Source organism: Rhipicephalus microplus, unplaced genomic scaffold (assembly GCF_043290135.1).
Source record: "Rhipicephalus microplus isolate Deutch F79 unplaced genomic scaffold, USDA_Rmic scaffold_15, whole genome shotgun sequence".
Taxonomy (NCBI): domain Eukaryota; kingdom Metazoa; phylum Arthropoda; class Arachnida; order Ixodida; family Ixodidae; genus Rhipicephalus; species Rhipicephalus microplus.
This window is the reverse complement of record NW_027464588.1, coordinates 22,336,695-22,364,271: the sequence shown is the minus strand read 5'-3', so window position 1 is coordinate 22,364,271 and position 27,577 is coordinate 22,336,695. Positions and strand designations below refer to the sequence as shown.

General features: G+C 48.4%; 2 protein-coding genes across 5 annotated transcripts in view; one reads left to right on the top strand and one right to left on the bottom strand.

Moving 5' to 3' along the window:
- LOC142784710 (uncharacterized) overlaps positions 1-27,577 on the top strand; it is a 109,663-nt gene that overhangs the window by 43,279 nt on the left and 38,807 nt on the right. For all 4 annotated transcript variants that reach the window (XM_075883211.1, XM_075883213.1, XM_075883212.1 and 1 more), the window contains 3 exons: positions 6,342-6,411; positions 21,098-21,288; positions 27,273-27,368. In XM_075883211.1, coding sequence (XP_075739326.1) covers positions 6,342-6,411; positions 21,098-21,288; positions 27,273-27,368 — 357 coding nt within the window. The remainder of the gene's footprint in view (positions 1-6,341; positions 6,412-21,097; positions 21,289-27,272; positions 27,369-27,577) is intronic.
- Positions 11,429-12,088, bottom strand: LOC142784709 (uncharacterized). The gene has a single exon (XM_075883210.1). It carries the CDS (start codon positions 11,992-11,994, stop codon positions 11,575-11,577), a length of 420 nt encoding a protein of 139 aa, XP_075739325.1. The 5' UTR covers positions 11,995-12,088; the 3' UTR covers positions 11,429-11,574.

Sequence of the window (27,577 nt, the reverse complement as noted above, 5' to 3'; positions counted from 1 at the left end):
CAGTCGCTTCCGTGATTTGGAGGAATTTGCCGTCGAGGCAAAGCGCATTCAAGGCGACGTTCTCGCCGCGCATGCCAATCGCCCCCAGCCAGCGAGGCCATTGAACCGCGCTGCGCGTGGGGAGGGGCCATGACCCTTCCTCAGAGGCAACAGCCCGCCGGAGCTGCCTTTGCGGCTACCGCTACAGGTGGGCGCACGTGAGAAACAAGCGATCTGGCTTTAGATTCCTACACGTACGAGAGGCGTGCAGCCGGTGCTGCATCGCAACTCGACGCGCGCGAGCAGGGACGAAATTCGACCCAGCGCGTCACCGGTGGTGACGGTCGTCAGAGCGGTTCCTTTGATCACGCGGCGAACCGACCCCTGCAGCTCGAAGCTGCTCCGTCTCGGGAAAGGGACCGCGATGGAGTGCGCTGGTTCTGCTGCCGTCAACGAGGGCACATAGTGAGGGAGTGCTCCGTGTTTGTGCCTCCTGTGAGGCAGGGAAACGCGAGCGCGGGCCGTTCGTGAAGGGACGGGCGGCCGAACTCTCGCTTCGCCCCTCTGCGTACCTGGCAAGCAGTCTTGCTGGTGTGCACGCGCCGTTTATTTCGGTCACCATTGTCGGTCGCAAATTCTCGGCAATGCTGGACACGGGTGCAAGCGCTTCGTTGTTTGGCGCACAGGTGTTGTCCCACTTGCAGAAGCACTCGGTGCGCTTGCGGGAGAGCCGAACGACATTCACCCTCGCGAGAGGTGTGGCCCAGTCGGCGGGCGCCGTGAGGTTGACTGTCAGATGGGGAGGCAGAATGAGACCCAGGCATTTCGTTCATCTTCCAGGGCTCAGTGTTCCTGTAATTCTCGGTCGGGACTTTTCCTAAAAACCGGTATCGTAGTGGACATTGCGAATGGAGGCTATCGCGACGTACCTTTTTCTGAGCTAAAGCGGTTCATCAGCCCACCGGCGCTTTCTGTTGCCTGTGCAGTTAAGCGTCGAAACCGTGTCACGTGCAAACTTCGGGGGCAGGCCCCTGCGCCATGCACTCGTCGGCTCAAAATCTTCATCGGGATCTGGCAGTGTACACAAAGAGGCTCCGCATCCTTTGATCGCCTGTGCGACTCAATTGCATGATACACAGAAGGCTCGTCTGGCGGCAATGTTATGCGAATACGATGAGCTCTTCACCGATCAACCAGGCTGTACCGATTTGGTGAGCCATTCGATCGAAACTGGCGATGTGCTTCGTTTGAAGTGTAACCCCAGGCCCGTCAGCCAGGCCAAGAGGCAGGTAATTGATGGCTGACTGGACGAGATGCTCTCAGCTGGCATTGTTCGCCGTTCGTCCAGCGCCTGGGCGTCTCCAATTGTGTTGGAGCCTAAGAAAGATCGCAGTCATCGCCTGTGTGTAGACTACCGCCGTCTGAACGGAGTGACTCGTAAGGATGCCTATCCGCTCCCCACGATTAACTCCATCGTAGGAAACCTCGGCACTGCGCGGTATTTTACATTAGATGCCTCCAAAGGTTACCTACGGGTTCGGATGGATGAGCGTCACTGGTGCAAGACTGCGTTCACGTCCCATAGAGGGTTATTTGAGTTCACTCGTATGCTCTTTGGTCTTTGAAATGCTCCTGTGACTTTTCAGAGACTCATGGACCACGTCCTCGGGGAAGCAAAGTGGTCTTACTGCATGTGCTATCTCGACGACATCGTGATTTAATCATGAGCATTCGAAGAGCACTTTGCCCACATTGCCGATGTGCTCGAATGGGTGAGAGCTGCCGGGATGACGTTAAATCCCGCAAAGGCCCAGCTAGCGCAAACCCGAGTTCAGTTACTTGGCTTCACGCTGAGCGAAGGTTCCATTGAGCCAGGTCGGGAGAAACTTCGAGCAATCCTCGATTTCCTTGCGCCCAAGGACGTACGCGGCCTGCGCCACTTTCTCGAAATGGCCAATTTTTACCAGTCGTTCATTCCGTCCTGTGCCCGAGTGCAGGCGCTTTTGACCAAGCTCCTGGGTAAGTCAGCTGAGTGGCGATGGGGACCTGAGCAACAAGAGGCGTTTTGCCGTCTGTCTAGCGCCATTGCAGAGACGGCGCAGCTCAAGCTTCCCGACCTGACCAGACCATTTGTTCTCCAGACTGACGCAAGCGATCTGGTATTAGGAGCAGTTCTCCCTACAGGAATATGATGGTGTGTTGCAGCCGTTGGCCTCTGCCAGCCGCTCGTTGATACCCGCGGAAAGGAATTATTCCCTGACCGAGAGGGAGTGTCTCGCCATCGTACTTGCACTGCGGAAGTTTGATGTCTACCTTGATGGGACAAAATTTGTGGTGTAAACAGATCACAGCGCGCTTAGCTTGCTGATGTGGCTCCGTGAGCCTGCAGGCAGGCTAGCGCGCTGGGCTCTCCTAATACAGCATTATGACTTTTCAGTGCAGTATCAGTAGGAAAGCAGTAACGTGGTAGCTGACGCGCTATCTCGTGCCCCAGTGTCTACCAGGAGGCGGGATCCCGGTGCGACAACCGCTAGCGGTGCCCTTGCGCAAGCGAGTGGCGCGGGCAAAACTGCAGCGGAGCCATTGAGTGGAGAAAAGGGTGAGTGAGCCGACGAGCAAACCCTTTCCACGGGTCAGGCAAGCAGCGCGCTGCGAAACGGGTGAGAGGGGGAGCGAAAGGGAAGCGAACCCATGACGCCAATGCGAGCAAAGGCGATGGCTGAAGTCCTTAGTGGGAACGATACCAGGCTTTCCTTTGGGAGAATGGAAATCGCTTTCAGCAGACGAGAGCTACTGAAAGCCCAGCAAGATGATCCGTTTTGTCACGAGCTGAGCAACGGTCTCGGGGAGACGGAGCGCCGAGACGCTGCTGGTAGTGCGGTGGGCGCAGGGGGACGGGAACCGACGTGTGTCGCTGGGTCCCCCGCGGATACATACTTGCTGAACCATGATGGACTCCTGCTGAAATACATAGCCACCGATGAGGAGTCAGTGGACCCGTTTAAGGTGGTTGTGCCCAAAAGTCTGAGAGGTGCACTGTTGCGAGCCTCTCACGATGAGCCCACGGCCGGTCACCTGAGTGGCTCTAAAGTTCTTGCGAAACTGAGCAAGGTTGTGACTTGGCTTGGCATGAAGCGTGACATTTTTCGCTATTGCCGTTCCTGCCACGTCTGTCAAGCGGTGAAATCAAGGGTTGGCAAGCCGCCCGGCTTAATAAAACAGATTGTCAGTGAGCGTCCGTGGCAAGTAGCCACCTGCGATCTAATGGGGCTGTTCCCCAGGAGTAAGCAGGGGTTCATACATCTGATGGTAGTCGATGATCATTTTTCCAAATGGGTGGAGTTATTTCCGCTGCGGAAAGTGACAGCGCGAGCGGTGCTTGAGAGGCTACAGGAAGTGTTTTGTAGGTTCGGCTTTCCGAAAAGATTGATCACGGACAACGCGTCGTATTTCACCGCTCGGGTGTTTGGTGATACGTGCCGTTCCCTAGGAATAGATCACTGCACCACTTCGCCCTACCATCCCCAGTCCAGTTTGACGGAGCGAACCTATCGTACGCTCAAACCGATGTTGGCGGCCTTTGCCGAAAGTCAAAAGGACTGGGCAGACCATTTGAGTGAACTCGCGTTTGCAATCCGAACCTTTGAGAGTCGCTCTACTGGTTTCTTTCCCGCCTTCCTTAATTTCGGAAGGATGTTGGCAAATTCGGTGACCAGTGTCATGCATTGCCAGCTCAGGGACGAGGAAAAACCGGCAGACTGTTCTGCTTACGCTTCAACACTTCGGGACAGGCTTTGTCGAGCTCTCAGTAGAGCGAGGCAGAATTTGGTGTGGGCCAGGGCTGAGCAAAAGGCCCAGTACAACCGAAAACGTCGCCACCTTTCATTTACGGTAGGTGACCTCGTCCTGAAGCACAAACCACGGTCTTAGCGACGCGAGCAAGGGTTTCTCGGCTTCTCTCGCTCCAAAGTGGCTTGGTTCATACCGAGTGGAGAAAGCTTGGACTCCACTCGCGTACTTGCTGAAAGACCCGCTTTCAAGAAAACTCGGCCGTTCCCACATCGCAGACCTGAAAGCCTTTGCGCCAGCGCCCAGTGGCTCTTCGCGCAAGCAACGGCGCACACCCGGTGCGGCGGACCGCATTCAAACACGCACGGTTATAATCTGAGGAAGTGGTCACCTGAGTGATTTTGCGCCGGACGGCGGGCTTATTTCCACAACCGAAGGCCCTGATTTTTACTGTCTAGTCTCAGTTAGCGAACTTCTTTACGGCCAGTGCATGCAAGGAAGTCTACTCCGCCCAGTTGCTGCTGCTGATTTTCATTTGAGTGTTCTTGTTTACTTGATGTTTTTTTCCGTGTTTTTTTATTCTCCTCGCTGGAGGAGGGGATCGTGAATTGGTGCTTTAGCATGGGGAGTGGGACGAAGGGCACTCTGCGCCTTCCTTTGCGGGGCGCATTTGGACAGACCCGACTATCGGTGGTGTGTGTGGTTGTGTACGTGTGTGTGGCGACAACAACTTAAGAAGTCACCGACCCCTACACCACCTTGGACTCTGGAGGTGTTCGGAGAGCTGCGGTCGTTAAGCAGCCCGGTTGCGCCCTGCTCCCGACCGTCGCTGATAAGCTCTGCTGGCCTTTCTTATCACGGCTCCTGCAAGAGGCCATCTGTCGCAGACGCTGTGCACGACTTGACCGACGCCACAGGATGCCTCGCAGCCAGTGCATTTGGCGACCATGATTCAAGCAAAAGGGCCGGCTGTCGCAGCGAGGTCCATCCGAACCTCGACCGAGGCGGCGTTTGTCGGACTCGCAGGGCTGTCGTCAACATCAACGAGATGAAGGTGAGCCCGTTCCTCGCATGAGGGCCTCAACCAGAACTCTCGCCTTGCGCTCTCGCATTCACGCAGTCACCCAAGTCAAACTTTACGTGATGCTTCCCCTCCGAGCCGTGGACGCACTCTTGCGTGAGCATCATGAACTCCCGTTACCCCTCTTTCGTGGCGCCATTGTATTTCTCAAGTGTATTCTTGTGTTCTTTTTTTTTTTTTCTTCAGCAGCGGTTGCAGAGCGAGGCTGAGGCTAGCTGTTGCCCATTGCACGACGTCTTTGCATGCATGGGCGATGACTGGCTGCCTTTGCGGACTGGTATATGGTGTGAATTAAGGAGAGGAGGATGTGGGGATCTGAGACGCGCCTGCGACCATTTCGTGGGCATTCCGCCACATGGCCTTTTTGCTTTTCTGCTCTGGTAACGGCGCGTGGCGATAGATGGCACCACGTGCGGGCGCGGCACGTGTTACGTGCGCGTTGAAGAAGCTGTCTCTCCTCCGTGGTCGGCACCGGATAAGCACGTGTTTCCTTCGTCCGCGTTCCCTTTGGGAATCGCCGTACTGTAGCCTGCCTGGGGTGGCCTTTGGCACCTCGGCAGGTGTGTTTACTTAGTACTAGCTTCGGTACCGTACGCTAAGCCCACAGTGGTGCCTAGTGCTTGAAGTGGTCGTACCACACCGAGCCGCACTTGCTACAGGCCCACGCGTATGAGGTTTGCCCTAACACTCGCGACCAGGCCTAGTGGCCATCGTGAGAGTGCGCAGCCTAGCCGCGAGGGACCTTTTCCCGACCGGCGTGTGAATGCTCGCCAATGCCAGCTGCGATGTGCTCGCGGTTTCCCCTTATAGTGAACGTCCACGCGTGGGTGCCTTTGCTCTCCGCGTCCCGGGAGCGGACGTTGTACTGTTGCTCGGGGTGCCGCCAAGGGCAATAAAGTGTCAGTGTATTTCTGTACCCTGTCTGTTTGCCGCGGTGTGCTACACGCGAGTTGGTGACGGAGTCGCAGCCCTGTGGCTCGCTAAGCGTGAACCCGCTGTGATCATCCGCTACGGTGAGTAGCGGGGTCACCATAAGTTTCTAAGGATAAAGCAGACAGAATTATATTGGACTAGCTGAAGAGCAGAGGTTAGTACAACTGTGGACTGGTCCCAAATGAATGCAGCATATTTGTGTTTACTTTCTACTAAAGTTTTGTAAAAAAGTTTTAAAGGGACAGGGGTTAGCATTACTAATGGTTTCGTTAATGTTAACAGACTAGGTAAGAGTACTAGTTACACCCAGGTAGTGATGGGATGGTATGAGCTCGAGAGCGGAGTTGTCAAGCAGATAAGCAGTGGAGAAAGGTGTTCGGGAAATGTTTAAGACTTTCCATTCAGTAGTGTTTAGGGTGTGGCTGTACTAATAGAGTAGCAGTCAAAAGCACTGCATCATGTAGCATACTTCTGGAGGTGAAAAGGACACGTGCGATAGACGGGGTGGATCTTGAAATCGAGTGAACTCGGTATGCTCCGTTTCTGATTCCATGTGCAGGGGACCACATGCGTCAAACCTCAGAAGCTCCGACGGCTGGTATAGAGTCAAAAATGCACACGTCGATGAGGTGAGTTTTCAAAGCCATTTTTTACAGTTCGACGGAATACTTTAGTCTTTACAGTGATGTAGAATACAATATACTTGGTTCTGTGCTGAGAGTGATGAAAACTGGCATAGTATGCTGCTGAATGCTTTAATCAGTAGTTCTGAACTCCGAAGTAGTAAACTGCATTAGACCTCTTAGAGGTGTCTGTAATATAATTTGTGTTTGCATGGTTAGTGTGTGTGTACAAGCACTGACCAGTCATGTAAAATCAATGTATCAATGTAAAAAGTCTGTTAGGAGATGACTGTGAGCTGTGTCATTTGATTAAGCTATTCATGTGTGAACTTTTTCTTTGTAAGAATAAAAAATGAAATTATTGTGAGTCATTTCACTTTGCGAAGCTGGCTTGTCATGCAGCAAGGTGGTTACATGGTGGAGGCCAGACTGGTATGAAAGGCTAGGTTGCGAACGTGTCCATTAAAGTTAAAACCACTGTGACAAGTCTACCATGACACATCAACGATGAATTTGCCGTGGTTATGAATACACTCAAACCTCGATATAATGAACCCGGATATAATGAAATATCGGTTATAACGAAGCAAATGAAAAATTATCTTGCAATAAAGTGTTTACAATATATACCTTTATAACGAATTTTCGAATATAGTGAGCTTTTTTATGCAAGATTATAACTTCATTATAATGCTGTTTGAATGTAGGCTTCATTGCAATGCGTAACATATGAAAGCCAGCTTACAAAAATAAAGGCTATGCCCATCCTTTTAAAGCGGCCTTCGCCTGTAAACACAAACGCTTACTGGGAAGAAATGGCTTCCGGACAATATTGCCACGTTCCATTTCCCAAGTTTTGTTATCGTTCCAAAACACTACACAATTCTCAGCGCAAACCGCGCCTGCAGTTTTCCGAAAGCTTCCGGACTGTAGTAGATCATTTCGATAAGATCACGCCCACTCTGCGAACTGTACAGATTATTCTGGAACCTACGCCACCGCCAGCGATAACGCTAGAACATTCGACGGCAAGAGTATAAATGCCGACGCGCTTCGCCGCTTGTCAGTAGTTGATCGACGGCCGATGTTCTGTTCGCCGCTATCAGTCCAAGACTGCTACTGTAAATGGGCTTTCCGTTTACCGGGCACAGGTTCGCCCAAACCAACAGTTAAATTCCAACAGTCTCCTGTCTTCGGCCACGTCACGATCCCGTGACAATATAACCCCTTCAGCAATGGTGTGTGCAGCTGTACACGTCAACTACGCGAGCACATCGCGCACCGCGTGTTTCCCCCACAGGGGCACCTGCGCAGGTATGCGTTTGGTGTGTAGCGACGCCACGGACCCGAGCTAATGGGGGAGTTTTGACTCCCTCCCACGCCTAGCCGTGCGTGGCTTTGCCGTGTCCGGGGAAAAGGGGATCCTGGGGGTTGAGCTGACGCTGGGTGATTGGACCTTTAAGGCCCCTCGGCAGAGGCAACACACCTCTTTGACCCCGGCTTCACGTAGACGGCACCCCTGGGCTGACCCACCCAGGGGAAATCGGTAGTCGCCTTTTCTTGTCTCTGTCTCTCTCTCTCCCCTGATCTTCGTCTTTTTATCTCTTTCAATCTTTCCTGTCATCTCCTCACTCCTGTTTTCTTCCATCTTCCAGGCGGCAAGGGTTAACCTTGGGTAGTTATATTCGTTTATAGCGGCAATGCATGGATGGTGTCTCCAAGTGTTTACTATTCAACCTTGTAGCGTCCCCTTGTTGGGCTCGATAGTGGGTGGCCACCATTGCCGCCGAACTTTAAACAATCTGTATGGCTAACTTTTTCCCCCTCTTCCTGATCGCCGCCCGAAAAGGTGGCGCACCGAAGACCCGTTCCTCCTTTCAAAACCAAAGCAGTCTTTCCCCAAGTTTCATGTCATACATAGCCAGAAAGAAAACAAAACAGTCCGAACAATCTCGCCCTTTCTTGTCTCAAAAACACTCACAGAAGCGATCGAGCCAGGATATCGTGTAATCAAGTTGGGAAGCGGCGACCTCCTTTTGGAGGTTCGCGACAAGCTGCAATATGACAATTTACCTAAACTTGTAGCGTTTGGGAATGTCCCAGTTTCCGTAGGCCCCCACAGGTCCTTGAACACAGTCTGTGGTGTCATCTCTGATGACGACCTTCTTGGATTATCAGAGAGTGAATTATTGGAAGGCTGGCAAGACCAGAATGTAGTGAAGGTTCAAAGAATAGTAATACGATGAGACAAAAAAAGAAACACCAACGAAACATATAATTATCACCTTTGGTGCTAGCGATTTACCCGATTCAATCGAAATTGGTTACTGCAAGCTTCGAGTCGGGCCCTACATACCAAATCCTCGTAGGTGTTTCAAATGTCAGTGCTTTGGACACGGTTCACAAAGCTGCAGAGGGCGCGTGACTTGCGCTAACTGTAGCTCCAACGAACGCCCATCGGACAATTGTACTGCTGCAGCCCGCTGTGCGAATTGTGAAGGAGACCATTCCGCCTACTCACGAACCTGCCCATCCTGGAAAAAGGAAAAACAAATTCTTCAACTCAAAATTAAATTCAATCTGTCTTTTCAAGAGGCGCACCAGCGCTCCTCCCTCCATAAGAAGCACTCTCCTTCTTTTGCAGATGTGACGCGACAGGGCGCCGTGCAACATCTTTCCGCGTCTGCGAATTTCACACGAAGTGCGACTACAATCCCGGCATCTGCGCCCAAGGCTGGAGTAGCCTGTGCTGCTCCGCCTCCTGCCAAATAGGTTCAGCAGACTTCAGAGTCTGCCGGACCCCGGACCACTGCACCTGCAGTTGCGTCCGGAACTTCTGTGAATGTGCCTGCTCATCAGGCACCATCCGCCACCTCGCAGGAGGTGATGGATACAAGTCCCATTTCTCCGGCGCCTCATACGCCGAAGGATAGGCGCAACTCTTTGGAGCGTGCCCAGAAAGAAAAACGTCGAATTACAGGGCCCCAAAAGGCCCTGTAACCTGAAGTGACACTTCTTGTACACACAGCACCACACATCTTTAAAATGACACATATAATACAGTGGATTGTGAGAGGCCTACTGAGGAACATCGACGATATCCAAGAACTTCTACACAAACGTACACCAAAAGTGCCGTGTGTGCAAGGAACACACTTAAAATCAAGACACACTAACTTTGTTCGAAATTACGTTATCCTTCGAAAAAAAACGAAATGATACTGTCGCCTCGTCCGGTGGTGTTGCCATAATTGTTAATCAAGGAACAGCCTGTACGCATTTACTCCTTCAGACATCCCTGGAAGCAGTAGCTGTCCGAGCTGTCATCTTCAACAAATTCGTAACATTTTGCAGTATATACATACCGCCACACCATCAACTGACTAAACACTAGTTTTAGTCGCTGATAGCAGAACTTCCAGAACCGTATCTCGTCCTAGGGGACTTTAATGCTCACAGTAGCTTGTAGGGTGACTCTCGCTGCGATGCGCGAGGTCGCCTCATTGAACAGTTTCTTTTTTCTTCCGGTGCGTGCCTTCTGAATCGGAAAGAGCCAACATATTACAACATCGCTAACAATACGTACTCAGCCATAGACCTCAGCATAACATCTCCATCACTCTTGCCTCTACTTAAATGGAAGGTCATTAATAATCCATACGGCAGCGACCATTTTCCTATCGTTATCAGCACATCAATAACAAATATATGTCCTGCACACGTTCCCAAATGACTCACCAACAAAGCCGATTGGGAACAATATCAAAAAATGACTCTCCCAACTTAGACTGACATGGAGGGGTTAAGCGTAGAAGCTGCTGTGAGCTTCCTGACAGCATTTTTGATCGATGCTGCAACGAAATGTATACCACAAACATGTGGACAGTCAGGCAAACGACAAGTCCCATGGTGGAATAATGAGTGTCGTAATGCGCGAAAGGAGCAGAACAGGGCATGCAGGTTGCTTCGGAATTCACTGACAGCCGAAAATCTTGACAGCTTCAAGAAACTAAAGTCTCAAGGCAGGAGAACGCGTGGGCAGGCCAGAAGAGAAAGCTGGCACCAGTTTTTATCAGGGATAAATTCATATACAGAAGAGGCTAAAGTCTGGAACATGCTTGGTAGGGTAGCAGGAAGACAAGTACACTCACTCCCACTCGTAAACACACAGGGTGACAGCCTGGAAGATCAGGCGAACTTCCTCGGTGCCCACTACGAGCAGGTGTCTAGCTCATCGCACTATACTCAAGCTTTTCAAAGATATAAAGCAAGGATAGAAAAGCAGAAACTAGAACACAAGTGTACAAACTACGAGGCATACAACCAGCCTTTCAACTTAGCTGAGCTACAAACGTCGCTAAACTCCTGCACTAATTCTGCCCCAGGCTACGATCGTGTAGTGTATGAATTGTTGAAAAACCTGCCGCTCGAAACGCGAAAAACATTACTCTCCCTATACAATGCTATCTGGTTTTCTGGCGTCATCCCTGCTTCCTGGAAAGAGGCTATAATTATTCCAATTTTAAAAGACGGCAAGGACCGCTCCTCAGTTTCAAGTTATAGGCCCATTGCACTTACAAGCTGCCTTTGTAAACTTTTTGAAAAGATCATAAACCGCCGACTTTTACATCTCCTTGAAACACAGTCTGCTCGACCGGTTCCAGTGTGGATTTCGAGAGGGTAGATGCACCACCGACCATGTGGTGCGTATCGAGGCATAGATCCGAGACGCTTTCGCCCACAAACAATACTTCCTCTCTGTGTTCCTCGATATCGAGAAGGCTTACGAAACAACATGGCGTTTTGGCATATTAAGAGACTTGTCTCACCTGGGTGTGCGCGGTAGAATGTTTTCCATAATCCAGAGTTACTTGTCCAATCGAACATTCAGTGTCCGTGTAGGCAGTGTTCTCTCTCAAACATTTGTCCAGGAGACGGGAGTACCGCAAGGTGGTGTACTTAGTTGTACACTTTTTATTATCAAAATGAATTCTTTGTGAAACGAACACGCCAGGGCCGTGGCTGGGCCAAGACAAAAGCTTTATTGCGATAGCGCGGGTTAATGTAGCGTTGTGCGAGAGGGGTTAAGGGGAAGGGAAGGAGAAGAAGCAGTGGTGATAACGGCGGCTTCGGCTGGCGTGACGTCACGGATACATCATTCCGCTTCCCCTACGGTGAGTAACGGTCTGGGGGTTTGCGTTGCCGGCCCGAGCGACGCAACACCGGAGTTGAGGGGCTCCCGGCGATCTCGCTCCTTGTTGGCGCTCGCCTCGGTGTTCCTCCTGCTAGGGCCCCGCCGGCAGTTTCGAGGCACCGAGAGTCACCGACTTCTCCCTGGTCATGCTCCAACTCCCGTGGCTTCACCTGGTCGCTGTGGCGCCTAATGGTTTCCCCCTCCGGACCATCGGCATTCACCAGGCGGGCTCCGTCTGTCGATGTAATGCTGGCTGGAGTCCACGGCTCGCCTCGCCCGAAGTTCCTCACCCAGACTGGCTCCCCGGGCTGCCACCCATCGAGGGGGGGACGGTCAACTGGTGAGGGCGGAATGGACACTGCGTTGTCCAGCCTGGAGCGAAGATCGTAGCCCATTAGGAGTTGCGCTGGTGTCCGGCCCCCGGCCTGCGGCGTCCTGCGGTACCTGTGCAAAATCCTAGCCAGGCGGGTTTTCAGTGACCCTTGTACATTCTTCAATTAATACTTCACAGTACGAACCGCCCGCTCCGCGAGCCCATTGGACTGGGGGTGATACGGTGCTGTTCGGAGGTGTACTATGTTATTCAGCTTCGTAAAGGTGTTAAATTCCCAACTCGTAAACTGTGGGCCATTATCGGATACCAGCGTCCGGGGCAACCCGAATGTACTGAACAAGGTGCGCAGAGCCTCTATGGTGGCGTGTGTGGTGGAACTCTTCATGGGTATCGCTTCTATCCACTTACTATGTGAATCCACCACAATCAGTAGCATGTGACCATCGATCGGCCCCGCAAAATCGATATGCAGCCTCGACCAACGCTCATCCGTTTCTGGCCACGCAACAGGGGGTTTCTTTGGGGGCATAGGGGCAGCTTGGATGCAACTGGTGCAGGACTTAACCATGTGCTCAATGTCATTATCGATCCGGGGGTACCACATCAAGGAGCGCCCTAGCCGCTTCATTGAGCAAATCCCTTGATGAGTATCATGCAGCAGACGTAACATCACTGCTCGGGCACTCTTAGGGACGATCACTCGATGGCCCCAGTATAGAAGCCCATAACTCCCCGTTATCTCAGCTTTCCGGTTGAAGTATGGCATCAAGTGCTGGTCCTTAGGCCCCAAATTTCTTGGCCATCCCTCCTGCACCCATTTTTGCACCTTTGCTAAATCGTCATCAAGCTCCGTGAGAGTGCCCAGTTGCTTCGCAGACATGACACCATCATTGAGGGTCTCCGTGAGCAGGACATACTCACCGTCCACAGTTTCTTCCTGCGTCTCTGGCTGGGAAGTTGCTGACGTGGGGAGTCGGCTGAGGGCATCGGCTGGAATGTTGTCTTTCCCGGGCTGGTGTTTGATGACGTAATCGTAGGCGCTCAGCAGCAGGGCCCACCGCTGGATTCGCGCAACGGCCATCACGGGCACTGGCCTGTCTGGGTGAAAAAGTGCAACAAGCGGCTTATGGTCCGTCATCATTGTGAAAGTATTGCCGAGCAAGTATTGTCGGAATTTCGACGCACCAAACACAAGTGCCAAGGCTTCACGCTCCAGCTGCGAGTAATTTTTCTCAGCACCAGTCAATAACCGAGAGCGGAACCCTATGGGCCGAAGTACCCCGCCCCCGACATCGTGTGAAAGCACTGCGCCTATTCCGTCCGGGGAGGCATCGCATTCCAGGACTAGCGGCTTGTGTGGGTCAAAATGCGCCAGAAAGTCTGCGGATTTCAGAAGGTCTTTCACACTGCTGAATGACTGCTGTTGAGCGGTATCCCACTTCCACTTAGCTTCCTTCCGGAGTAGTTGATATAGGGGTGCCATGGCGGTCGATGCATTGGGAAGAAACTTGTGGTAGTACGTTACCATGCCGAGGTAGGACCTTAATTCTGCGGAATTCCGTGGTGCCTGAACCTTAAGGATGGCGTCTATGTTTTCCGTCTTTGGTTGAAGACCTCGAGCGCTGATTCGATGCCCCAAAAAATCCACCTCTAGTTGGCGGAACTTGCACTTGTCTGCGTTCAGGCGCACGCCGTATTCCCGGAAACGCTTGAATACTTCGTGCAGGGTGGTGCAGTCATTGCGTTTCTCTGCCACGATGACGTCGTCTAGGTAGACCTGAACACCTGGAAGTCCCTGCAAAATGGTCTCCATACGCCGTTGGAACACGGCCGGCGCGGACGCCACTCCAAAAGGCAGGCGAGTAAAGCTGAACAGTCCCTTATGCGTGTTTATGGTCGTGAGTTGCATGGCTTCCTCATCCAACGGAAGCTGGTTGTATGCCTCCCGTAAGTCTATCGTGGTAAAAACTTCACCGCCATTTAATGTAGCCAGGATATCCTCCACCCGTGGCAACGGATATTGCTCAGTGCGACAAGCTTTGTTGACCGTTAGCTTAAAATCGCCGCAAAGGCGGATGCAGCCATTCCGTTTCACTACCGGTACCACTGGCGCCGCCCACTCCGCATGAGGCACCGGTACAATAATACCCGCGCCCGAAAGGCGGTCCAGTTCCGCGTCGACCTTTGGCCGAAAAGCATACGGAACTTCGCGTGCTTTCCAAAACTTCGGCACCACGTTTTCTCGCGTCTCGAAGTGTACCGGTGGCCCTTTTATGAGCCCTAAACCTGGCGCGAACACATCAGCGAATTCTGCTAGCAACCGGTCCACGTTAACGTCGTCAGCACCGAGTAACGGCAGTTGCTCACCTGACGTGTTCACGTTCATTACCGGTGCCTCGAGCATGTGGAACGCTTGAATCAGGTCGCGTCCGCAGAGGTTTGGGCCGGAGCAACCAAGGACTTGCAAAGATCCAGCCGTCGACTTGTTTCCGCACGAAACCTTGAGCTGAAGTTGTCCCCGCACTGGAAGCCGTCCCAGGAAGCAGGTGAGTTTCAATGGCGAACCACGCAGCTTCGGCCACACTGTTTTGTTCCGCTCATATGTGGGCCACGTGATGACCGAAACCGGCGAGTCTGTGTCGACCTGCATGTTCACTGGAACCCCACCACAATCCAAGGTGCGCACGATGGGTTGCGTAATGCCGACGTGGCCGATGTGACTGTCCGCTGCCTCCAGCGCGAACATACCGTCCGTGCCAGTGTCTTCCTCCCGCGACAAGGCGTGTACTTGGCGTTCTGGTGGTACCACCCCGAACCCACTCTCACGGCGGCAACAGGCTCGAGCGATATGACCTCGTTGTTTACACTTGAAGCATGACGCCGAGCGGAAGCGGCAATCCTCGGGTCCGTGCCCTTTTGCTCCGCAGCGGTAGCACCCAACAATCTGTGGCCGGCTTCGTGGACGATAGGACTGGCCTCCCAGCGCATGCACACTTGCCTCAGCGGTGGGGCTTACTATCTCTTGCGCGTTGGCCTCGGCCATTTTGGTAGATATCGCAATTTCTTCCGCTTCGCTCCTCGTCAGCTGTGGTTTCGCGAGTAGCTGCCGACGCACTCCGACGTTGTGCAGACCACACACGATGCGATCTCGTAGCATTCTGTCCAACGAAGCACCAAAATTGCAGGTGTCCGCTATCTGTCGAATCGCCACGACAAAATCCTTGACCGGTTCGCCGGGCAGCTGATTGCGGGTGAAGAACTTATAAGACTGTGCTATCTCGTTCGGTTGCGGCGAGAAGTGCTGCTTAAGCAAGGCTATCACTTGTGGGTACGAAAGTTCATTCACCTTATCCGGAGCACAACGTCCGCTCAGTACGTCGACGGTGTGGGTGGACAGTGCAGTCACCAGCAGGGCCCGCTTCTTGTTGTCTTCCGTGATGCCATTTCCCTCAAAGAAGGCTTCCAGCCGAACCTGGTACGCGGGCCACTTGTCGCTCGCCTCGTCGAACTGCGGCGGGCTGGCGTATCCTCCCGTGGGTGCGGCGGTCATGACGGACGGAGTTGCCGCATTGCTTTCATCCCATCCTCGTCGCCACTGAAACGAACACGCCAGGGCCGTGGCTGGGCCAAGACAAAAGCTTTATTGCGATAGCGCGGGTTAATGTAGCGTTGTGCGAGAGGGGTTAAGGGGAAGGGAAGGAGAAGAAGCAGTGGTGATAACGGCGGCTTCGGCTGGCGTGACGTCACGGATACATCACCTTGCACCTGTCCATCCCCCACAACATGTTCTATGTACATATGTCGACGATGTTCAGCTTGGCTTCAAGACATGCAACTTGGCAATATGTGAGAGGGAAGTTCAGCTGAGTTTGAACAAGGTCTCTAAATGGGCAGATGAAAACGGATTTCGACTTGACCCACAAAAAAGCACGTGTGTCTTGTTCTCCCGAAAGAGAGGCATGCACTCGGAACCTGACATTCGACTGAACGGGCAACGTCTGTCTGTCACAGCCGAGCATAAATTCTTAGGCTTAGTTTTGGACAAATTTACCTTCGTACCACACATGAAGTATTTAAAAACAAAATGTTTAAAAGCCATGAATGTTATAAAAGTGTTGTCACGTACTACTTGGGGTAGTGATAGGCAATGTCTCATGAACATGTATAGAAGCCTCATTCGCACCCGCTTAGATTATGGGACCATTGTTTATCAGTCTGCGACTCAAAGTGCTTTGAAGATGCTGGATCCCGTGCACCATTTGGGCATCTGCCTTTCTACAAGTGCTTTTCGCACCAGCCCCATAGAAAGCCTTTACGTTGAGTCAAATGAGTGTTCGCTTCATCTGCAGAGAACTTGCATGTCCTTTGTATATTTCCTTAAGGTGAAAGCAGACAAGAAGCACCCCTCATACTCTACTATTAATGATTTGTCGAGCTTCATTCTATTTCAAAACAGGCCTTCAATGAGGCAGCCCTTCTCAGTTCGCCTGAAGGGTCTAGCTGAAGAAACTGGAGTGTCACTTGAACACAGTTTAATGGCTCCTGTAGCATACCCGCCACTGTGGCAGTGGAAGACTATAGACTGCGATATGTCTTTCCTAGAAATTACTAAACATGCGCCTATTGCTCATATCCGAACATACTTCCTGGAACTTCAACACAAATACACACGTCCTGAGTTCTTTACAGATGCTTCTAAGTCTAGCTCCTCTGTGTCCTACGCTGCTGTCGGGCCATCCTTTTCGGATGCTGGCCCTCTACATCCAGGCACAAGTATCTTCACAGCGCAAGCTTACGCAATATTTGCGGCTGCTAAACACATCAAACAACTACAAATACAAAAAGCAGTAATTTATACGGACTCCCTCAGTGTGCTAACAGCTCTGCACAATCTTAAAAAACAAAAAAAACCCTGTCCTCATCTCGCTTTACTCCACTTTATGCGCACTCTACACACTCAAACAACACACTCAAACAACATGGATCTCACGGTGCCAGGGCACCGTGAGATCCAAGGCAACATGATGGCGGATCAGCTTGCTGCATCCGTCCACGAAAACGCTGCCACTACACCCATATCAATCCCAGCCCTTGATCTTTAGCCGTTTCTCAAACGAAAGCTCAGGAACTACTGGCAAAGCAAGTGGGATCGATACACACAAAACAAACTGCATGTTATTAAGGCACGCCTTGGCCATTGGCCGCCAGTATCAAAATCGCCTCGCACAGAGGTAATACTAACGAGGCTCAGGATAGGACACACATACACGGCACACACACATCTTTTGTTCGGTGGCGATCCATCATTGTGTGACAGATGTGGTGAAGCACTAACAGTTCTTCACGTTTTAATCCAGTGCAAACAACTAGACACTCTAAGAAAACACTTTTCATTACCCTACCGACAACATATACCTTTACTTCCTGCAATGTTCGTCGGTAGGGAACCACTGTTCGCTCATAAATCGCTGCTAGCTTTTTTTAAGAGATGTTCACTTTTATCATGTCATATACCCAGGCAATGCGTAGCGCGACCTCTTAAGAGAGGTTTTCGCTGCAATGGCTACACAACAAAGCACTTGCCTCGCAGCCCTTGGACACAAGGTTGCTGATGAGGCACTTCGGCTAGTGCCAAATATTTTTACACATTTTTATTATCAAAACCTTTGTCACCCTTTTTTACTATGCATATCACGCCACTGTCACGATTTTAATACTTATGTTTTTACCCGCATTATCGCGAGGAATTTTAAGGCCCCTATACAGCCACGCAACATATCATTGTCCACATCTCTACTCATCGAAATGGCACTTTGGCCATGAATTGGCCCTTGCGCCATGAAGCGCCACACATCAATCAATCAATCAAACCGCGTGTTTCTTCAAACTGCTTAAAACTTAGTGTGTGCATTTGCACAGGCTTTGTTATGGACAGCTAGTTAAATGTCGTTCTTCTGCGTGTTGTCGAACAGGATCACTGTGCCGACGTTTCCATGTCTAGTGATTGTTTGACATGCGTCATTCCGGGACCAATGTACACAGCTGCAAAGCAAACTGAGCGTTCGTATATTTTGAGCCTAAAGTTTAGTTCTTCTTGTGCAGCAATAAAACATAGCTAATTGTTTTTTAATTAGATATACAATGATATGCCAACAATGATTAATTACAGAAATGCACACATAACTGCTGGTTACCTCGTTTTCTCTACTAAAATGCGATATAGTGCATTGAAGTTGAGTGTGTCTAGTTGAGACACATTTTCAGTCTATCATAATTGTCGTCTGAAGGGGATCAAGTCGCATGGAAATGGGACGGCACTAGAGTGTTTTTGTTTTATTGTTTGATGTTTTCTTGGGGCACTGTTTGACAAAACAACACTTGGAAAACCAATGACGCGATTGCTCTGCAGGCGGGCGAGCCATGGCGGTGGAAGACTCAAGGCATTTGTATAGTTATGCTGTATTCACATTTTGTAAGCGTGGGTGTGCATTCTAGTCGATGGTAGTTGCCAGGGGTTCCTTGTCTGCTTCAAAATGTTTTAATTAGTTTTTCCTTCTGAGCACAAACTTGCTCTCAATGCATATAAGGCTTTACTGTAAAGCAAAATGTGCCCATTAGTGGTGGCAGTGGCTTGATTTCCAACATATGGCTGCGCCAGTGCTTCGAAGTACCTTTCTTGGAAGCCTATATAAAAGCCTTTCACTTCACTTTTTTCACTGAATCTGTGGCAAAATCCTTTCTTCAATGAGCTACACAGTGTGCATTGATGAGTACGTAAGTTTATGGATTTATGCGCATTGTGCCTTGATGAGTACTCAAGTTGATAGAATTATCTGGTCTTCAAATATGTGATTATTTTGCTCATTTGTGTGGTACAGGTCAACGCTATATCAAGCGTAGAGCCAAAGACTCTTCAGGCAGTCATACACACAATGCTTCATCCTCTGTCAGATCCAAAACCCCTGCGGCATTGCAGTAATTGCCAACAAGCCCAGCACGTAGCATAGTCATGCCATCATGTCATTACTTGCCATGGCAGCTTTTAACGCTAAGCATGAATGCATGGGTCCGATTTCGGGCCACGGAATCTGCACTGCAGTCGAAGTTAAATGCGAAAACAGCCATGTGTTTAAATTTAGGTGTGTATTGAAGGACCAAGAATAGCGAACAGTGATCCGAGATGTCCTGCTATGCCATGCTTCGGAATAGTTTTTTTTCAAATGGCACCACAGGTTACCACGTGCTTGTGATGGCACAGTAATGCTAGTGACCACTCTCAAGTGATCCTTATTCGCGTGAGCTAGGATTGGGCTGCACGTTTGGTTAGGTGAACTTCAGCTGTTCAAGCTGGGGATTTCTCCTTGACGTAGCAACTGTGTAGATGCACAGCTCAGTTTTAGTGTGCATTAGCTGTGCCTGGGTGTCATACAGTAAAACATTGGCGATACGAATGTTGCGGTGTCACCAAAAATATTCGAATCATGTGAACTTTGTATCGCCAGACAATCAAGAATATGAGCATCAAAAAAAAAATCTGGCATACATTTCTATTACTGCGTCTTGGGGCCACAATGCCGCGAACTGCTTTGAATACTTTCCAGTGAAGTTTTTAGGCAGGGAAATGCATGGTACCCTGCATGTAAAAGACACCTCGTGTAAAAGACAAGAATTGCTGTCCATTGCACGTCCCTCATAAAGGGGCTGAACAGTATTTTCTTACCGCGGTGGTGTTGATGTTTTTTTGGAAGATTTAGGGCAATGCGAGCACCATGGGAGAGTTTTCAGGTCTGCATGTCCCCAATAGTCGTGCATGTTGGCGTTCCGAGGCCTAGCTCTTTCGCAGAGACCGTCTTCTTCATCTTTCAGGCCTCGTCCACCATTCATAGCATGTCTCGATGCTCGAGGACACGGCCCCCATTGTTATCCGCACGTGGCTGCCACATCGACAGCACAGCATTCCTTGACGTGTAAAAAAAAAAAAAGAGTGCGACGTCAATGTTATCTGTAATCTACACATGAAGGCATACGAAAGTGCATTAAGGCTTTCAAAATTGGTGCATGCAATCTTGGAGGCTACGACATGTCACTGAAGGCATAGTTTACTGAAATGGACGAGAGAGGACTCTGGCACTGCGATTGTTCAACCCCCATGGTAATGATGGATACTACACGAATTTCCTAGGCTTTTTGCTTGCGGGCTTCGAACCCACTTGTGGATTTTATCGGGGTTTTGGTTTTGTTTTGAATGAAAAAAAAAAAATGAAGGGACCCTTGTGGGCTTCTTGAACAGATTTGAATTGGTGAGCCTGAAAAGTCGGAAAGGTGTAGCGCAACAGCTTGACCTTTGCTAAATTTTTTGCGGCAAAGTGGATTGAGGCCACATGAAGCCAAATTGTGCTGAGATAAATTAGATTAGACAAATTTATGGACTACCCATCATTTAAACTCTGGCTAAAGCGCCGTGTGTTACATCTCCCATGCACGCTAGCACCAGAGTCACCTTTAGTATAATAGCCCCGCCGCGGTGGTCTAGTGGCTAAGGTACTCGGCTGCTGACCCGCAGGGCGCGGGTTCGAATCCCGGCTGCGGCGGCTGCATTTCCGATGGAGGCGGAAATGTTGTAGGCCCGTGTGCTCAGATTTGGGTGCACGTTAAAGAACCCCAGGTGGTCTAAATTTCCGGAGCCCTCCACTACGGCGTCTCTCATAATCATATAGTGGTTTTGGGACGTTAAGCCCCACATATCAATCAACCTTTAGTATAATAGGACACTCCGTGACTGAAGGTATATTCTGACGAACTGGCGGTGTGGCACTCTAGCCCGCACTTGGGTTTCCGCACCCGTGCATTCTTGTTGCGCATTCTGTGACAGCAGGAGCAGCTCCATGTCTTACGTATTTCGTAGCGGAGGTTCATATCAAACGCCCCAGGGCGACAATCGGTACACAACCATCCTAGAATACATTGTGGGCTAGTAAACCTCTGCCGGACCAAAAAACAATTCCCATCACCCCAAAATTTGTACATGCACTGTTCCTACCACCACAGTTTTACGGTACAATGGGTTTTCTGTGGGAGGCCTCAGAATTTAGTTTTGCTTCTTAATGATATGAACTTACTCACCCCTCACCTCTTTGCTTGTCACTGCTACTGTGAACCTTCAGGTCAAAGACCAGCCTGCCTCCAACCGACCGTAAAGGCAGTGACACGAGCCTTTCAAGTGGCTGCTCCTACAGCCCGTTGCCCCCATCTGTAGTGCCAGACTTCAAGACTCCTGACTTTGAGCAGTTCCGCAGCCCTTTCAAGGACTGCACCATACACAGGAATCCCAGCAAAGGTCTTGCCATGCGATACGGTATGTACATGCTGCATACTTCGATGTCAATGCCTAAGAAGCACAAAAACTGCCAAAAGTTACTCAGAAAAATGTGGTTGCAAAAATTTAAGCATATTTCTGATGACCATGGAAGCTCTGAGTGGTCTGGTGAGGGACAATCTTGGGGTGACAAAAAATTCAAGTTCGAGTGCTACATATCGAGTTTTAGACAGTGTTAAATTAACGGAAAAATCAAGGTAGCAATAGCCTTCTGTAACTTGAGTGTGCTTTAAGGGAGGATGGGGGATAAAATTTAGAAACTTTCTGAACAAAAAATCCCTTTTAGATTTGAGTTGCTTTGGATTGGTGGTGCATTAACGATGCTGAGGATGCTTGGTTGTTTGTGCGGCAGAAGACAATAAAAAAATAATTTTTTCTCGAGATGTTGGCGTGGAGGTCTCTTACAAAGTCACGGCTACAAAGTGGGAAAGATGCCAATTGTGAAAGGAACATGAAAGAGCAAACTGTTTTTTCACGCATTAGTAAAGCACAGTTTTGCTGTCCTGAAAACACTACGCTTGCCGCGACATGAGGCCTGTTATGCGAGAAAGTGTGCGAAAAGAAAATGCGGGTGAAGACGCCACAGTGTGAAATTTTAAAAATGGCACTACAAGCTTAATTTTCACTGCTAATAATAATAATGAACTTATGACAGTCAAACTTAAGGCAACACAGTTCTTAGAGTGCAGTTTGTCAATCTAAATGAAGTCATCAAATTTACTCATGTCAAGATTTTTGCATCAACGAGTAGCTATCGACCCCCTAGTAGCGATTTGCGACCGAAAACGCATCTGAGTGATGAATGAGTGTCTCTAATAATAATATATTCACTATCGTAAGTGGTTCAAAATAGGTGGAAAACCTGCCAAATTGTAGTGCTGGCAGCGCTACCTCGCAGTCACGTCGAGGCCGCTGCACAGCCAAGGAGGATTAAAAAAAATGCTGGAGTGGAAATGATTGCGCAGAAGTGAAGCCGTTCCTCTGGCAAGATGGCGATTAAAAACGAAGCGTTTCCCTTGAACGCCCAACGAGTTTAATGTGGAAACTTTTCTGGGTCACATAAAGCTCCAAGTGCGTCTTACAGTTACTAGTTTTCCTTAGTGAGCCTCTAATTGGAGGCAAAGTTCTTTAAAGATTCAGTCATCCATACTCGTTTCTGTGTGTAATTTCGTCGGGAACAACCATCTTTCAATATAGAACTGACGTAGCATATACATCAATCAATCAATCAACTTTTATTTCTCATAGAGAAATATGGGGGGTGACGGAAAAAAAGCCGCAGTACTGCGGCTTGACAAAGCTCCGGCCCCCTACAAAGTCCAGCAGTAACAATGATCAACCACACAAAAATTGATTTTGCTGGAAATAAAACATTTGATTTGAATGCACATTGACAGGAAGAGGCAAATGTAGCGATTTCTAGGAGAAACATGGGAGGACTTGTCTTTATACATCATTATACATAGTAATACACATTCATAAGACTTATGGAAAAAAGGACAAAAAAGAAAAAACACGAACAGTTGTAGGTAATGTTACGTGTACAACAGAAGTTGATAAATAGTCCAACAAAAAACTGCAAAGGCAATAAAATCAGTATTACACTGAGAACATAAAAAACGTTAAAAAACATGCCGTAGTCATTGGTAAACGACATGAACGTAACAGTCATTTGAACGAAATCTAAAACAGGTAGTAGTTACCAACACTGAGCACATTTCTCTAGTATGAGAAATGTTATAGCCTCGGTTTATTATGTGGACCATGATAATAAGTCCTATTGGTGAAAAGAAGATTACAATTTCAACGCACAGTACAAAAAAAAAAAAAATTCATATGAAAAAAAAAAAAAAACAAAAAAAGTAAACAATTTCCGAAAGAGAATGAGCAAGCCAAACGCACGCAGTCAAAAAGAGAAAAAAAGAGAAAAAAAAAACGCCATGTGCAAACAGATGAACCGTGCGTATCATTCTGCGACTGATGAATACGACTAGATGTTAGTGTGAAATGAAGTCTAAACTTCACCCGATAAGAATGAGCGAAAGGTGCGTGCTGAGGCCGACTCAGCGGCTATGCCATGTTTTGTATATTTGTTTAAGATTACGGCTAGTTGATACGATACAGACTGATTGCCATAATTTGTGCGGCATATTGGCTGGAACCAGTCATCCTGACTTCTTGTGTCATATGTATAGTGACGTCTTGCTAGGCGAAACGAACTGATGAATTCGGTGTTATTAGTCCTCATGGCGAGACGGTATGTACAGGAAAGACGGAATGCGTAGACGAATTTAACTTTGAGTATATTATATGCTTCAAAATAAGGGGCAGTATGAGTAGCATACGAAACGTTGGCTATTGCACGAATTGCGCGTTTTTGGCATATACCGAGTTTTTTCAAGTTGTCAGAGGATGTAGTACCCCATACAAGATGACAATAATTTAATGTCGATAAAAATAATCCATTATATATCAGACGTTTAGCTTTTACTGGTAATATTTGACGGTTTTTATTAATTAATGCAGTGACGGAATTTAACTTGTTGCAAACATTTTGCACATGCTTATTCCACGACAATGTTTCTGTGAAAGTGACACCCAAAGCTTTGATCTCTCTAACAACACTAATTTCGTCATTATCAAGATACAACTTTTTTGTCAGTTCAATAACTCTGTTTCTAGTGCGGAAAATTATGGCTTGAGTCTTTTTTGTGTTAATTTTCAAGGAATTTCTTTTTGACCACGCTGATACTTCTGCAAGCGCATCATTAGCTAAAGATACCAACCCATCCGGCTTTACTCCGCTGAAAAAAAGGGCTGTATCATCGGCGTAACCTACCCACTTACAATTAGTAAAAGAGGAAAAAATGTCGTTTATGTAGACGATGAATAGGAGCGGGCCGAGTATACTGCCCTGGGGCACCCCGGACTTCAGGCGTTTAGTCTTTGAATCGAAAGTGTCATTTGTGACAAATTGACTTCTATGGCGAAGGTATGAACGCAGAAGGTCATTGGACCTCCCACGCACGCCATAGTGTTCTAGCTTATACAGTAGTAGGTTATGTTGCACACAATCAAAAGCTTTTGAGAAGTCGATGTATACACCTAGTACTATATTTTTATCTTCAAAGGCATCTATTATACATTCTTTTTGAGCAAGTAGTGCTTGTTCTGTGGATTTTCCTTTCAAGAACCCGTACTGGGCCAATGAAATGAGAGAGTGTTTATTTAGGAAGCGAACAAGTCGTGCGTGAATAATCTTTTCCAGGCCTTTTGATAAGATTGGGAGTATAGAAATTGGTCTAAAATTTCCCAAATCATTTTCATCGCCCCCCTTGTGTATGGCAATTACCCTTGCTGTTTGCATTTTTTCTGGAAAACAGCTACTTTCAAGCACTAAATTGTACAGTGTTGCCAGAATAGGAGCAATAATGTCGATGATGTGCTTTATAGGGCGGATTTGCATGTCGTTTGCATCCAGTGATCTAGAAGTTTTTAAGCTAACATATAACATAACATATCAAAACCACTTGATCTTTAAGTAAGCACTATGAGAAAAAAAGCATGTTTCCGCCGTCTTGGCAGAGGCAAAAACTGGCTTCACTTCTGCCGGCAAGGCGTTGCGGGAGCTTCCACTCCAGCAATTTTTTCTTTAATCCTTTTTGTGCACAGCTGATGCCGCTTTCACAAAAAATGGGGACGTCACACTGGCGTTTCGTCTGCTAGGAGCGCACGTACAGTCGGTCCAGCAGTGTCACTGAATGCTTAGACATGCCTGTGTCGCCAACATCGTCATCCTCGCCGTCCTCGCGGTCAACATCGCAAGTGATGATGACAGCGACCTGAAATTGGGTATCGCCGTGATTTGCGACGATCCTTGCTTGACAAGCTCCGCGTTAAATGCTATGTATTTATCAGTCTCGGCCGTTCTGTCGGAGCTCAGGAACACCAACTACACACCTCATGTCGCGGATGTTTGGCGAGTGAATGGCTGCTTTCAGCTACAGCAGGGCACACGGTAAAAATAGCCTCGGTTGGAGAAAAAGCCTCATACTGCCAGTCAAACCCAACTGGTTCATCAACACAGGATTTACCCTGTAGCAACTAGCCACAAAGTGAAGGGAGCAAACGCGGCTGTTCTTCACAGGCGTCTAGCCCCTCTGTCCAACGGCGCATATGAAGTCAACACACTGGCTGCATTGGGGTTCGTGTCTTGGAAAGGCATGGAACGCCACGCACTTTCCGCTTTTTCCGCGCCTCGACTCGGGTTCTCAATACGCAGTGGTTCGCTGACATTCTGGCACGTATTGTCGCTCTGAATGATCGTACTCACACGCAGTGGAGCACAACGCAAATCAGTCAATGTGACACGATGAGTCGCACGCATGCTTCAACACAGCAAAGATAGTGACTAGTGAGAATATGGCTGGGAGTCTGCTCCAAACACACTGGGAGATCGTCGACGTCATTATTACTAGCGTATTGTCACTCAGGGTGGTATTTGTGGAACGTATCACACCGAACACGTAGCAGTAGTGTATGTCGCAGGGCAGTCTATTTTTCGTTTTTCTCCTTAGCTTTTCTACGCTGTTTGACCTCGAAGCAAAATAACTTTTATGTGGCGGACGCCATTCAAATTTGGCCAAGAAGACCTGTGCATACCAAGTGATCGAATGATGGGCACATCTGAATCTTGAAATTTGATGTCAGTGCTGCTTTAAGTGAATGTGTCTGTGGGGGAAAACTTGTTTCCAGTGATTTTAATTTATGGGAGACTTTCTGTTCGGGTTGAACCAGAGGACAATCAAATTAAAAGGACAGAAATTTAGCCTCGCTAACGAAAGAGTCACTTGCTCATTGGTAACGAGGCTCGAGTGGTTGGGAACGTATCAAGTGATTACCCACCGCTGCTTTAATGCCAATTCTGAGTAGCTCGTGGTGTTTTTGTGTGCTGCTTGGCCGATATATTACTCCATAGAGTTCATTGCAATTAGCGGGGAATCTCTTTTGTGACCAACACTTCTAGTGAGCAACATTCACACCTCGAAAACTGCGAAAAATTGAAGATGATTGGATGTGATTGTCACAGAGTAGCAGCCCTGAGTACGCAGCAGGTCACTTTGATTTTTTATTTTTTTGATAATCGACAAACAATGTTATAAAATCATCGAACTCTTGCTTCTCAGTTCAAAGTACGTTAGGAAAACTATGATTTCCTAATTGTTTTGCCAATAGCTGCATACATACAAGGTTCGATTCTATATAAACTTTACAGGATCAAGGTAGGGTACTTTTCTGATCACAAAGTACTTTCAAACACATTAAAAAACTTAGATGTCTGACATCCAGTAACAAGGAACAAAAATCTTCACTCTTTGGCTTACACCTTTACAAAAATGTCATAAGAGGCGTGTGACTCTCCTTAGCCTGTACTACAAATCGCTTGAAATGGACATAGTTAAAAAAAGTTGGATATTTTTATTATTTTTCAAATGACAGTTCTCCTAAGCTGATATACCTGATCAATCACTATAACAGCTGCTTTTTTTTTCTAATAATGCTAGGTTGTTAAAATTCAGAGGTAATCTATCTCTGCAGTTTTCATGAATGTTTGTAAAGCAGTTCAATAATTGACTTCAGCTCTGCAGAGCCCGTTAATTATGTACTCAAACCTTATTACAACAAAGTGTCATGCTACAGAAAAAGTAAGTTTGTGATATATGAAAATTCGTTATGAAGGTGCATTCTTTACACTCTTTATATTGCAAGTTTACTCTTAATTATTTTCATCATAACTGATACTTCATAATGCCAGTGTTCGAGTTTTGAGTGTAGTTGACCTCTATCGACTTTCCATTGGTGACAGAGCCATATTGCTAAGCCTTTAAGGCAGTCTTTATTGAAGACTATCGATAACTGGCTATGAAACGAGACTCCTTTGTGGTCTTCATTCCTCCATTCAGATGACAGCTCTTCAGAGCTCGATTCTCCGGTAAGCGCTACGATCGACGTCAAGAAAACGGTGGCCTTCCCGATCCCCGACACGCCAGCACATTACAGTGAGTACTCCTTAATAAGGACCTCGTAGTGTCAGTTTTTCATGTGCTGTTCTTTCTGGCTGTTGCAAATCAAGGCGTGAGCACGGCCAGGCGATTAAATTTATTTTTGGGACACGAAGTTCTTGATAATAAAAAAAAAGCCACAAGAAATAAGGGCGAGGTGCAAGTGTTAGTCTCGATAATGCCAGTACTTGAGAGCGATAAAACTG

Bases quoted from the DNA above. Each gene is read 5' to 3' on its own strand.
- LOC142784709 (XM_075883210.1), bottom strand. From the start codon at position 11,994: ATGGGCTACGATCTTCGCTCCAGGCTGGACAACGCAGTGTCCATTCCG.